This window comes from Gouania willdenowi, chromosome 17 (assembly GCF_900634775.1).
Source record: "Gouania willdenowi chromosome 17, fGouWil2.1, whole genome shotgun sequence".
Lineage (NCBI taxonomy): Eukaryota > Metazoa > Chordata > Actinopteri > Blenniiformes > Gobiesocidae > Gouania > Gouania willdenowi.
In genome coordinates, this window is record NC_041060.1 from 1,291,008 (window position 1) to 1,305,589 (window position 14,582).

Sequence of the window (14,582 nt, forward strand, 5' to 3'; positions counted from 1 at the left end):
CTAAGGACTCCAGATCCCACAATGCAATGCACCAAATATTTTTCTGACAATGTCAGTGAACAGTGGAGCTCAAAACCAACTTTCGAGCAGCAATTTCAGCTTTTTTTAAGTAAATGTTCTTCAATTTATTGATACAAGGCCCACACTAGGTCTTAAAAGAGATAAATAAAAATATTCTTTATTGCTTTAAGTTATCTGACAATAAATGGGCCAAAGATGCTCAGAGGGGCACTGTGATTGGCCACTGGGCCACAGGGGAGGGGCAAAGGGAGCCACAGGTTGTGGACCTCCGCCTTTAGTCTGAACCTCTGATAAGGAACCTGTGACAGATTACTGTCACGTGTAGCAGTAATAAATTAGACTTATCATTGTTTCTAGAAGCTTCTTTAATGTTACTAATAATATCACCTGTTCCCCATTGGTTCCTTGATCCCAGGCTTCACTCTGCACTTCCTTCATGTCTGCTACACCTTGGAAAAGCTTTTGTATCCAATGGTCTCCACGCTGACACTTTCCAGCCATCAGATCTCCTGATGTTAAAACCTCCCAGAGGAGAAATGCTTTTACCAGAGGAAGAAACAGAAAATGTCAAGTGAATCCTGTGAGGAATGTTGAGCTTTAATTATTTATTAGGCTACGCTACATTAGTACACTAGTTAAAACCACTGCTCCTCTGTTTTTCCAGAACGGATCAGGCTGAAAGTTGGTAGGTATTATTTATGGATGTGTACGCATCAACGCTCTGAGTCCAATTTTCTATTTGTGGCACAGGGGTGCCCCAAGGAGCCCCCCCAAAAAAAAGTCAATTTCTCTTTTATTTGTGAGTCAAATATTGCGACGGTGGTACCGAATCATTGGCACATACCAATATATAAATGGGGCCCATTACCCCGTATGTGCCACAGGGGGCGCCAGTAATTTCCGTTAATGCTCGTTGTAATTTGACATAGATGTTCTATGAGCAAATGTAAAGAGCCTCTCTGAGACCTTTTTTTCCCACTGAATTCACGGGAACGTGGTACATGCTATTGGGCGTGGAGACGTTTCGCCGGCCTGGCCGTAGTTCATCCAAACTTGTTTTACTGTATTAAACTACTTTGTATAGTTGGAAGCATTTTATACGTTTCTATTCTAACACAGCAATTCTTCTCATTGTGTATTTTTACCTGTATGTTATATAGGTCATAATAAATATTTCTCATTCATTAGTTTTGAATGTTTTTCTTTTCCTACTTTAACACATTACAATGTACTGCAGTTCGTTTGAGCTCGTAGCTACTCATTAAATAATAAACATCCACTATTAATGCATTTAAAGAAACATTTCTCATTAGTTAAATGTTTTACCTTCTTCACAAGTATGTATTTAGCAATAAATCATTGTATAGATATAGATATTAGAGATGGGCAGCTTTTATCACAGTGGGAGCCAAAAATGATTGTCTGTTCGGAGGGCCACATTAACAACATTTAATTAAGTATTGGAAATATTACCAATCTATGCAATAAGAGGTTCTGTGTTTTTTTTTGTTTTTTGTGTATTTTTGTGTGTTTTGTGAGTCATTTTGAGTGTTTTGCTTTTTCTTTTTCTTTTTTTAGCTTGTTTTGTGTGTTTTAGGAGTCATTTTGTGTATTTTTGGAGACAATTATTTTTATTGTTCTTGCCCCTCTGTGCAATTTCTGTAATTTTGTGGTTTTTTGGAGTCATTTTCGGCATGTACAAAAAAATGTAAAAAAAAAAAAAAAGTGAATGTAACCATGTCGGAAATAAACTGAATAAATAAAAAAATAAAATAAAAATTTTGGGGTTTTTTTCTATGGGGGACGTAAAAAAAATTAGACCAAGAGCCACATGTGGCCCCCGGGCTGCCAAGTCTGATACATATAATGCTGTTTTTTTTAATTTACATTTACTGCTGAAAGGATGTTAAATTACTTCCCTGGAGTTTGAAAGAAGCACATTTTCAGTGGTGGTGAAAGTACATACCTATCATGTCTTTTATTCTTAATACTTAATAAAATATGATCTCACTAAGCCGTTGCATGACACAAACAGGAAGAAAGCTTATCCTGACGTTCACTGTCTATATATAATGGCCACGCTATGATTAAAAAAAAGGCACAACATTTCTTTTGAGTGAGTACAGTGAACAGTGCAATCTGTTTGGCTCTGTCATTATAATTTTAGTAAACCATCTGTGCTGGGAAGAGACATGAAGGAATGAAACGAGCACAGATTTGATTGAGTTTTCCTCCTGGAATTACTCAGATTTTTTTAACAGAACCAACAGCAGCAAAATCAAGCTACACCATGGAAAACCAGTTTGTATTATTAAGAGGAAATGTAGAGTGTTATTATGTAAAATATGTACGTGCTTAATGATTGCTTTTTATTAGCCTACAGGCCTTATCTTCCTATAATGTATTATTACTGATCCATTACAGTGATTTTAACCCCTTCACCTGTTATTAAGCGACCAACAGTATGACATTATACATTTATTGTCTGATGGGAGAATAAAAGCATCTATTCCATTCAAATGCAGAATGTTATTCTTCTCCTGAGTGCATTTATGAAAAGCATACAGGTCTTCAAATGATCCCATTTTCATTTTTCCAGTGTCCTGTGTTTGGTCCTGCTCTGCCCTCAGCTGGTGGAATAGTCCTGGGTCAGTAGCAAAAAGCTAAAATAATAAAAATGAACTTGTCTCTAATTCCAAAGTTATTTCCTATTTTAGGGCAACAAAATGGGATTGTATCTGATCCGAGGGCCAAATGATCAACTATTTGTGTGTTTTTGTTCTAATTTTATATGATTTTTCTGTTATTAATTGTATATATTTTTGTTTTTTTGTGTATTTTGAAGTCTTATTCTCTTTCATTCTGTGTGTTATTGTTGTTGTCTTATGTGTTTTTGGAGTCATTTTGTGTATTGCTCTGTGATTTTGTGTATTTCTGTTTTGTTTTTCGAGTCATTTTATTCTCATTTTGTGTTTTTTGTTGTTGTTTTGTGTATTCTCTGAGTCACACAAAATAACAGAGTTCTGCATGTTGTTTAAAAAGTAAGAATGGGCCTGGCAAATCATGAATGTGGTTAAATTGACAAAAATAAGCATGAAATATGATGAAAAGAGGTTAAAAGTGACAATAATGGGTCAAAATATGTGACATTAGGTAGAAAAGTGGTAGAAAGGGTTTATAAGTGACAAACATGTCTTGAAAGTGGAAAAAATTCAGAAAAGTCATTGAAACTTGATGGAGAAGTGGCAGAAATGGGATTAATGTAGCAAAAATACATTAAAAGAAGCAAAAACATGGCAAGAAAAAGTGATGAAAATAGGTTAAAATGTGGCAAGTTTGGTGTAGTTGCAGAAAAAGGCCAAAAAATAAGCAAAAATGGCTCAAAATGTTAAAAAAAATATATATATATATTTATATATTCTTAGTTTCTTGAAGGCATTTGGAGACCCCCTCCCAGTGTCTCGCGGCCCCAAATGAGAACGCCTGGTATAGGCTATAGATGGGGGATGAGCAACTCTGTCTGTGTGTGTTCCAACTTATTGCAATACAAGTTTTGGTGATCTGTTTTGGGGGCCGCACAAAATTAGACCGAGGGCCACCAGTTGCTTATGTCTGCTATAGATCCTAGGTTCCCAAAGTGGGGTACGCGTATTGTCATGGGGGTACGCGCATAGATATTAAAAACGCTGACAACATTGGAAACTAGAATATAATTGTAGCAGTTAATGTTAATGCTAGGTTAATGCTAATGCTAAGCTAATGCTATTTCTAGATTAATGCTAATGCTAGGTTAATGCTAATGCTAGGCTAATGCTGGGTTCAAGTTAATGTAAGGTTAATGCTAATGCTAGGTTAATGCTAGGTTATTGCTAAGTTAATGTTAGGTTAGAGCTAATGCTAGGTCAATGCTATTGCTAGGCTAAAGATAATGCTAGGTTAAAATCAATAATGAAGCTAGGTTAATGCTAATGTGAATGTTAATGATGATGCTAAGTTAATACTATTGCTAGGTTAATGCTGATGCTAAGTTAATGCTATTGATAGGCTAATGCTGGGTTAAGGTTAATGTTAGGTGAATGCTAATGCTAGGTTAATGATGATGATGGTAAAAATAGTTTATTGCTAAGCTAATGTTAGGTTAAGGCTAAATGCTAGGTTAATGCTATTGCTAGGTTAAAGAGAATGCTAGGTTAAAGTTAATATTAGGTCAATAATAAAGCTAGGTTAATGCTAATGCGAATGTTAATGATGATGCTAGGTTATGCTATTGCTAGGTTAATGCTGATGCTCAGTTAATTTTAATGTTAGGCTAATGCTGGGTTAGAGTTAATGTTAGGTGAATGCTAATGCTAGGTTAATGCTAGGTTTTTGCTAAGCAAATGTTAGGTTAAGGCTAATGCTATTGCTAGGCTAAAGATAATGCTAGGTTAAAGTTAATACTAGGTCAATAATAATGCTAGGTTAATGCTAATGCGAATGTTAATGATGATGCTAGGTTAATGCTATTGCTAGGTTAAAGATAATGCTAGGTTAAAGTTAATATTAGGTCAATAATAAAGCGAGGTTAATGCTAGTGCAAATGTTAATGATGATGCTAGGTTAATGTTATTGCTAGGTTAATGCTGATGCTCGGTTAATGTTAATGTTTGGCTAATGCTGGGTTAGCGTTAATGTTAGGTGAATGCTAATGCTAGGTTAATGCTAGGTTTTTGCTAAGCGAATGTTAGGTTAAGGCGAATGCTATTGCTAGGTTAAAGATAATGCTATGTTAAAGTTAATACTAGGTAAATAATAATGCTAGGTTAATGCTATTGCTAGGTTATTGCTAGGCTGAATAATGATAATACTTGTTAATGCCATTGATAAGCTAATGCAGTGTGACACGGGAGAGCATCTGCATCCTAACTTGAAATGCAAATATTATTATTATTATTATTATTATTATTATTATTATTATTTACTTTTCCTCAACATGATAGGTAAAATTCACAGTCGGGCTACATTATATGTGACATTACATTATTATGTGTTTGAAGTTATCAGGAGTAGGGGGTACATGGCTTCAGGTTAATTGTCTGAAGGGGGACGGGGACTGGGACCACTGCTATAGATATTCCCAGTTTAATTGTGCTGTACTTTTAAAAGTGAATGACAGCTGAGGCCTAATGCTGAGCTATGTCGCCCCCTGCTGTTTCTTTCAGAGAACTACGTGACGTGAAACATCAGCTGCAGCATCAGGCGGTGTCTGTCCTGTCCTCTGAGTCTGTCTACAACTAAACACCGACAACACTGACCTACTGACAACATGGTGAGTGTACCGACCACTGTCAGTTATAAATTAAAAAGGTGTTGAGCTGTAAAACATGAATAAACTGTAATAACTGCTGACTGTCCAGCCCTTTCTGGCCCATTTAACGCTGTAATATTATATTATAGTGCTGTGTCATTGTGCGGAGGGATATCATGTTTACTAATGTCAGTGTGAAACAACAGTGCTGAGGCCTGTTCTATAGAAATAACGTTTAATCTGCAACTAAAGGCACTGCGTCACTGAAATATGTCATTATAAAACCATAGCAGGGTCACCACGGGACAACTGCTCCTAAAATAAACTCTGTTCTCTCAACTTTATAATTTATTTAAAAAATGATATTTTTAAATGTTTTTGATCAGGATTTAGTTTAGATTTGGTCTTTCTTCTCTTTTTTTCTTCTATCCTCCTTGAATTGATAGGTATATATTTTTGTAAAGCAGTCAAAAGCATTAGATGAGATTGCATATTGACTTCAAAAACACACAAAATGACAAAAAAACAAAACAAAAGGGCAACAGAAACACACACAAACAAAGCAAAAATACACAAAAGGACAGGTAAAACACACAACATGATAGAATATACACAAATATGACTTCAAAAGCACTCAAAATTATAGAAAAATACACAAAATGGTAACAAAAACATAAAATAAATATGCAAATATGGAAAGTGGCAGAAAATCCACAAATATGACTTAAAAACACAGAAAATGATGGAAAAATACATAAAGGGACAATAAAAACACACCAATAAAAACACAAACTGCACAAAATGACAGAGAAATACAAGAAAAATGACACAAAAAATAAGCAAACAAAATGTGATTGTCTGAGCTGTGGGGCCACATTATATCAACATTTATGTCAGCATTTAAAATAATAACCAATCTTATCATTAATACATGAAACAACAAAGAGTTTTGTCTGTGTTTTAGGAGTCATTTTGTGCATTTTTATTGATGTATATATTATTGATGTATATATATTGTCATTTTGTATAAGTTTTTCTCTCCTTTTGTTTGCTATTGTTCTCATTTTACGTGTTTTTTGGAGTCATTTTATTTTTGTGGGGGTTTTGTTGCCATTTTGTATATATTTTTATCTCCTTTTGTGTGTTTTAAAAAAAAACTTGTTGTCCTTTTTTGTATGTCTGTCATATTTTGTGTATTTTGTTGTCATATTTTGTGTATTTTTGCAGTAATTGTTATTATTTTGTGTTTTGTTGTGCTTTTTTTATATTTTTCTGTCATTTTGCGTGTTTTGTTATTTTTGTGTATTTTCACAGTCATTTTGTACTTTCGGGGCAAAACAAAACTGAACCGATGGCCGTATGTGGCCCCCGGGCCTCCAGTTTCCCATGTCTGCTTTATGCAGTGTCCACTCTTCCTGGATTCAATTTCAAACATATCTTTCTTTTTATAACTCTACTTGGAACTGGCATCAGGAGTTGGTGTTGGATATAAATAGAAACATTAATGAATGAATGAATGAATGAATGAAGGTTTTTAAAATGAGTAAATGTCATTATATTTAACCTTCACAGGTGAACTTTACTGTGGATCAGATTCGTGCCATCATGGACAAAAAGTCCAACATCAGGAACATGTCTGTGATCGCCCACGTGGACCACGGGAAGTCCACGCTGACTGACTCGCTGGTGTCCAAGGCTGGGATCATCGCCTCAGCTCGAGCTGGAGAAACACGATTCACTGACACACGCAAAGATGAGCAGGAGCGCTGCATCACCATCAAATCTACGTATGGTTAAAGCCATGAAAATACAAGTTATTCTTAGGTTAAGTAGATGAAAAATCCAGCTGGAGTGATAGTTCAGTCAAATCCTGAGACATAGAGTTAATGTAACTCAGAGTTTATCACAGTGGACCACAAACATGTGAGGGTCACATGTTTGTGGTCACATAATGACCAATCTGAGCATTAACACAGTAAAGAATAAAATGGTTGGTGTGTTTGTGTTGTTGTTAAGTGTGTTTTTCTCAGTTTGTGTGTTTTTGTTCATGTGTTGTGTGTTTATGTCATCGTTTTGTGTATTTTTCTGTTTATTTTGTCTGTTTCTCTGAGTAAGTTTTTGTCATTTTGTGTATTTGTGTTGTTGTTTGTTTTCTGTCATTCTGTGTAATTTTTTTTATTTTCCTTTGTATTTTTCTTTTTTTTATTTGTGTATTTTTGTGTGTTTTTGTTGTCATCTTGTTTTTTTGGAGTCATTTTGTTGTGTTTTTGTTTATTTTTGTTGTCGTTTTGCATATTTCTACATCATTCTGGGTAGATTTGTTGTCATCTTGTGTTTTCTTGAGTCATGCTGTGTATTTTTGTAATTACTCATTTTTTGTGATTTTCTTTTATATATTTCTATTTTCTTTGTATATTTTTATTTGTACTTTTGTCCTCATCTTGTGTTTTTGAAGTATTTTTGTTGCCCAATGTCTGTTTTAACTTAATGCACCTTTGTGTCACAATAAACAATAACATATTAAGCATTTAATGTAATTATTATGTTATTAAAGGACATACTGTGTCATATTTTAGTTGTAATCTAAATCCTATTGTTACTATCTGCAGAGTATATGAAGATGTTATTAAAATGTGTGGATTTATGGATAGTTTTTTTACATCCCTGTGTGTGTTACCTCAGAGCCATCTCTTTGTATTACGAGCTGGGAGAAAACGACCTGGCCTTCATCAAACAGAGCAAAGATGGAAACGGCTTCCTCATCAACCTCATCGACTCTCCGGGTCATGTGGATTTTTCCTCAGAGGTCACAGCCGCCCTCAGAGTAACCGATGGAGCCCTGGTCGTGGTGGACTGCGTCTCAGGTGATTTACAACATAAGGTGTGACATTAGGGCTGAGCAATACAGTATATCGAGATTCAAGATATATCGAGTTTTCAATTTTGCTGATTTAGAAAAATACAGTATCGCCTATATTAATATATTTCTTTTATTTAATAGCTTTTTTTGTATTTCAATACTCATTCTAGGAGTCATTTTGTGTATTTTTTGGTATGTTGTTCTTGTATTTTTGTTGTCCCATTGTCAATTTTTTCTCTTTTTGTATATTTTGTTGTCCTATGACAATTTGTGTTGAGTATTTGTGTTGTTATTTTGTGTATTTCTCTGTAATTTGGATGCCTTTCTGCGTTGTTTTGTGTATTTTTTGGTTTGTATGTGGTTCTTTAGTTTTGTTGTCCCATTGTGTATTTTGTTCTTTTATGTATTTCTGTTATCCTATTTCTCTTTTTGTGTCCTTTTGTGTATTTTTGTTGTTCTTTTGTGTATTTTTCTTGTTCATTTTGCACAATTCTACATCATTCTGTGTAGATTTTTAGTTTTGAGTAATTTTTTGTCGTTTTGTGTATTTTGGTTGTTGTTTTGTGTGTTTTCTTGAGTCATTCTGTGTATTTTTGTAATCACTCATTTTTTTGGGATTTTCTTTTCTATTTTTCTATTTTCTTTGTATATTTTTTATGTATTTTTGTTGTCCCATTGTCCACTTTTTCTCTTTTTCTGCATTTTTTTGTCCTATTAAGTATTTCTTTTTTTCTTTTGTGGATTTATCTGTTAATTTGTGTTTTTGTAGTAATTTTGTGTATTTTTTGCTGTCATTTTGTGCATTTACTTTTAAGGCCGTTCACACACAAGTTTTTTTTTTATTTTTTTTTACAATTGTTAAAGTGTCCTGATGTTTTTTTAGCCTGTGTGGCATTTTGCATCAGCAAATTTATCGCCATTTTGTGAAAAAATATTGAGAAATATCGAGCCCTATGTGACATAATTCATCCTGTTTGTCCTCAGACTCACCAGTGTGTGTGTGTGTCCTCTTGTACAGGTGTGTGTGTGCAGACAGAGACGGTGCTGAGGCAGGCGATCGCCGAGCGCATCAAACCGGTCCTGATGATGAACAAGATGGATCGGGCTCTGCTGGAGCTGCAACTCCAACCTGATGAGCTTTTTCAGACGTTTCAGCGCATTGTAGAGAACGTCAACGTCATTATCTCCACCTACGGAGAGAACGAGGGGGGGCCCATGGGGAGCATCATGGTGAGGCTTCACATGTGTCTCTGAGTCATCATCAAAAATTCTTTTAAATGTGTTTCCCAGTCATTTTGGGATCGTGACCCCATTTTGATTTCACAAATGTAAAACTTTTTTGATCATGTTTGTGATGTATTGTTACGAGTGGAACTATAGTGGCGAGATGCACCAGCTCAGATATTTTTACACTGTATTTTTTAACTAGATTTATATTTGAGGAGGTGAAAATATAGAATACAGTTGTTTGAGATTGTCTGTGGTGTTTTAATTTGAAAAATAATAATGTATTTTTTGAAATTACATAAATATAATTTAGATTTTCAATCTTAATTAATTAACAATTTCATAATTTTTATACTGTATTTTTTATACTAGATTTAAATTTAAGAAAGTAAAAGTTAGAATACAGAGATTTTTTGTGGCGTTTTAATTTGAAAAAGCATAGTAATTTAAACAAAAGTTACAATATTACAATTTTCATTTTCATTATTTATTTATTTAATTAACTATTTCATTTTTACACTGTATTTTTTCAACTGGATTTATATTTGAGGAGGTGAAAATATACAATACAGTTGTTTGAGATTGTGTGATGGTGTTTTAATTTGAAAAGGAATAACAATTTTACAAAATTGCGAAAACGTAATTTTAATCAGTAATATTTTTTAATCAATTACTAGACATTTCAGGCGACCCCATTTGAATTCCACGACCCCAAGGTTGAAAAGCACTGGTGTGTCCCTACACAGTTATTCATATGTTGTGTTTTCCCCTCAGATTGACCCGGTCATCGGTACTGTGGGCTTTGGCTCTGGCCTCCATGGCTGGGCCTTCACTTTAAAGCAGTTTGCTGAAATGTACGTGGCTAAATTCACTGCCAAGGGGTTTTCCCAGCTGGGACCAGTGAACTGGTGTAAGAAGGTGGAGGATATGATGAAGAAGCTGTGGGGAGACAGGTGAGGAAGTTTGATTGAGAACCGAATAGTAACTAAACCCCAAAACCACTTTGAATTTTTTTGGTCAAAATTCATGCCTTAATATATTACCTCCGTTTTGGGGTGTTTGACATTTTTTCGCCCATTTTTATGCCTTACTATAGCCTTACCTTCTTTCTTCTTTTTGAGGCATTTAAAAAAAAATTCTCAAAATTCATGTCACTATATTTTTTATGCCTTACTATTTTAAGGTGTTTGAAAAAAAATCCTCAAAATTCATGTTTTACTATGTTACCTCTGTTTTGAGGCATTTTAAATTTTTTTGCCTGTTTTCATGCCTTACTATAGCTTTACATTCATTTAGGGGCGGTTGAAATGTTTTCGTCAAAATTCAAGCCTTACTATATTACCTCTGTTTTGGTGTTTGAGATTTTTCACCCATTTTTACGCCTTAATATAGCCCTACTTCCGCTTAGGGTTGTTTGAAATTTTTTTGCCCGTTTTTATGCCTTACTATAGCCTTACCTTCTTTTCGGTGATATTTTTTTTTTTTTCCATTTTTGTGCCTTACCTTCAATTTTGGGTGATTTTTGATTTTTGTCTTTTTTTGTACCTTACTGTTTTCTTCGCCCTTTTTACGTATGTGCATTATATTTGCAGTAGTTTTTAGGGTCTAACAATGGCCTTAACTCAATTTTTTTGAATTTTTCAAAAATATGCCTTACCTTCGATTTTGGGTGACTTTTGATTTTCATAATTTTTGGTGCCTTACTTCTTTCTTCGCCCTTTTTACGTATGTGCATTAATTTTGCAGTAGTTTTTAGGGTCTAATAATAGCCTTAACTCAATTTTTTTTTTTTTTTAATTTTTGAAAAATATGCCTTGATTTTCGGCTTTTTTTGTAACTTACTGTTTTCTTAGCCCTGTTTAAGTATGTGCATTATACTTGCAGTAGTTTTTAGGGTCTAATGATGGCCTTCACTCAATTTTTTTTTTTTGAAATTTTTGAAAAAATATGCCTTACTTTTGATTTTGGGTGATTATAGTTTTTTGTCATTTTTTGTGCCTTACTGCTTTCTTAGCCCATTTTAAGTATGTGCATTATACTTGCAGTGGTTTTTAGGGTCTAATGATGGTCCTAACTCTTTTTTTTTTTTTTTTTTGAAATTTTTGAAAAAATATACCTTGTTATAGCCTTACTTTTGATTTTGGGTGATTTTTATTTTTGGTCATTTTTTGTGCCTTACTGCTTTCTTAGCCCATTTTAAGTATGTGCATTATACTTGCAGTAGTTTTTAGGGTCTAATGATGGTCCTAACTCATTTTTTTTTTTTTTTGAAATTTTTGAAAAAATATGCCTTGTTATAGCCTTACTTTTGATTTTGGGTGATTTTTATTTTTTGTCATTTTTTGTGTCTTACTGCTTTCTTAGCCCTGTTTAAGTATGTGCATTATATTTGCAGTAGTTTTTAGGGTCTAATGATGGTCCTAACTCAATTTTTTTTTTTTTTTGAAATTTTTGAAAAAATATGCCTTGTTATAGCCTTACTTTTGATTTGGGTGATTATAGTTTTTTGTCATTTTTTGTGTCTTACTGCTTTCTTAGCCCATTTTAAGTATGTGCATTATATTTGCAGTATTTTTTAGGGTCTAATGATGGTCCTAACTCAATTTTTTTTTTTTTGAAATTTTTGAAAAAATATGCCTTGTTATAGCCTTACTTTTGATTTTGGGTGATTTTTATTTTTTGTCATTTTTTGTGTCTTACTGCTTTCTTAGCCCATTTTAAGTATGTGCATTATACTTGCAGTGGTTTTTAGGGTCTAATGATGGTCCTAACTCAATTTTTTTTTTTTTGAAATTTTTGAAAAAATATGCCTTGTTATAGCCTTACTTTTGATTTTGGGTGATTATAGTTTTTTGTCATTTTTTGTGTCTTACTGCTTTCTTAGCCCATTTTAAGTATGTGCATTATATTTGCAGTAGTTTTTAGGGTCTAATGATGGTCCTAACTCAATTTTTTTTTTTTTTTTGAAATTTTGAAAAAATATGCCTTGTTATAGCCTTACTTTTGATTTTGGGTGATTATAGTTTTTTGTCATTTTTTGTGCCTTACTGCTTTCTTAGCCCTGTTTAAGTATGTGCATTATATTTGCAGTAGTTTTTAGGGTCTAATGATGGTCCTAACTCAATTTTTTTTTTTTTGAAATTTTTGAAAAAATATGCCTTGTTATAGCCTTACTTTTGATTTTGGGTGATTTTAGTTTTTTGTCATTTTTTGTGCCTTACTGCTTTCTTAGCCCGTTAAGTATGTGCATTATCTTTGCAGTAGTTTTTAGGGTCTAATGATGGTCCTAACTCAATTTTTTTTTTTTTTGAAATTTTTGAAAAAATATGCCTTGTTATAGCCTTACTTTTGATTTTGGGTGATTTTACTTTTTTGTCATTTTTTGTGTCTTACTGCTTTCTTAGCCCATTTTAAGTATGTGCATTATACTTGCAGTAGTTTTTAGGGTCTAATGATGGTCCTAACTCAATTTTTTTTTTTTTGAAATTTTTGAAAAAATATGCCTTGTTATAGCCTTACTTTTGATTTTGGGTGATTATAGTTTTTTGTCATTTTTTGTGTCTTACTGCTTTCTTAGCCCATGTTAAGTATGTGCATTATATTTGCAGTAGTTTTTAGGGTCTAATGATGGTCCTAACTCAATTTTTTTTTTTTGAAATTTTTGAAAAAATATGCCTTGTTATAGCCTTACTTTTGATTTTGGGTGATTATAGTTTTTTGTCATTTTTTGTGCCTTACTGCTTTCTTAGCCCTGTTTAAGTATGTACATTATATTTGCAGTAGTTTTTAGGGTCTAATGATGGTCCTAACTCATTTTTTTTTTTTTTGAAATTTTTGAAAAAATATGCCTTGTTATAGCCTTACTTTGATTTTGGGTGATTTTTAATTTTTGTCATTTTTTGCGCCATACTGCTTTCTTAGCCCATTTTAAGTATGTGCATTATACTTGCAGTAGTTTTTGGGGTCTAATAATGGCCTTAACTCAATTTTTTTTTTTTTTTTAATTTTTGAAAAATATGCCTTACTTCAATTTTGGGTGATTTTTGATTTTTGTCTTTTTTTGTACCTTACTGTTTTCTGAGCCCTTTTTACGTATGTGCATTATATTTGCAGTAGTTTTTTAGAGTCTAACAACGGCCTTAACTCAATTTTTTTGAATTTTTCAAAAATATACCTTACCTTCGATTTTGGGTGACTTTTGATTTTCATAATTTTTGGTGCCTTACTTCTTTCTTCGCCCTTTTTACGTATGTGCATTAATTTTGCAGTAGTTTTTAGGGTCTAATAATAGCCTTAACTCAATTTTTTTTTTTTTTTTAATTTTTGAAAAATATGCCTTGATTTTCGGCTTTTTTGTAACTTACTGTTTTCTTAGCCCTGTTTAAGTATGTGCATTATACTTGCAGTAGTTTTTAGGGTCTAATGATGGTCCTAACTCAATTTTTTTTTTTTTTGAAATTTTTGAAAAAATATGCCTTGTTATAGCCTACTTTTGATTTTGGGTGATTATAGTTTTTTGTCATTTTTTGTGCCTTACTGCTTTCTTAGCCCATTTTAAGTATGTGCATTATATTTGCAGTAGTTTTTAGGGTCTAATGATGGTCCTAACTCAATTTTTTTTTTTTTTTGAAATTTTTGAAAAATATGCCTTGTTATAGCCTTACTTTTGATTTTGGGTGATTTTAGTTTTTTGTCATTTTTTGTGCCTTACTGCTTTCTTAGCCCTGTTTAAGTATGTGCATTATATTTGCAGTAGTTTTTAGGGTCTAATGATGGTCCTAACTCATTTTTTTTTTTTTTTGAAATTTTTGAAAAAATATGCCTTGTTATAGCCTTACTTTTGATTTTGGGTGATTTTAGTTTTTTGTCATTTTTTGTGTCTTACTGCTTTCTTAGCCCTGTTTAAGTATGTGCATTATATTTGCAGTAGTTTTTAGGGTCTAATGATGGTCCTAACTCATTTTTTTTTTTTTTTTGAAATTTTTGAAAAAATATGCCTTGTTATAGCCTTACTTTTGATTTTGGGTGATTATAGTTTTTTGTCATTTTTTGTGTCTTACTGCTTTCTTAGCCCATTTTAAGTATGTGCATTATATTTGCAGTAGTTTTTAGGGTCTAATGATGGTCCTAACTCAATTTTTTTTTTTTTTGAAATTTTTGAAAAAATATGCCTTGTTATAGCCTTAC

The 14,582-nt window shown here is 32.9% G+C and overlaps 1 protein-coding gene and 1 long non-coding RNA gene across 2 annotated transcripts in view; one reads left to right on the plus strand and one right to left on the minus strand.

The window, feature by feature from the left end:
- Window positions 1–5,186: 5,186 nt before the first annotated feature.
- LOC114479407 (elongation factor 2) overlaps window positions 5,187–14,582 on the plus strand; it is a 32,994-nt gene continuing 23,598 nt past the window's right edge. Inside the window, exons 1-5 of the mRNA XM_028473072.1 lie at window positions 5,187–5,329; window positions 6,881–7,095; window positions 7,991–8,172; window positions 9,187–9,398; window positions 10,170–10,348. Coding sequence (XP_028328873.1) covers window positions 5,327–5,329; window positions 6,881–7,095; window positions 7,991–8,172; window positions 9,187–9,398; window positions 10,170–10,348 — 791 coding nt within the window. The 5' untranslated portion in view covers window positions 5,187–5,326. The remainder of the gene's footprint in view (window positions 5,330–6,880; window positions 7,096–7,990; window positions 8,173–9,186; window positions 9,399–10,169; window positions 10,349–14,582) is intronic.
- Window positions 10,910–11,546, minus strand: LOC114479409 (uncharacterized). The gene is made up of 2 exons (XR_003675992.1): window positions 11,512–11,546; window positions 10,910–11,208 (listed from the first exon to the last, which is right to left on the minus strand). It is a non-coding gene; the product is annotated as an uncharacterized LOC114479409 (long non-coding RNA).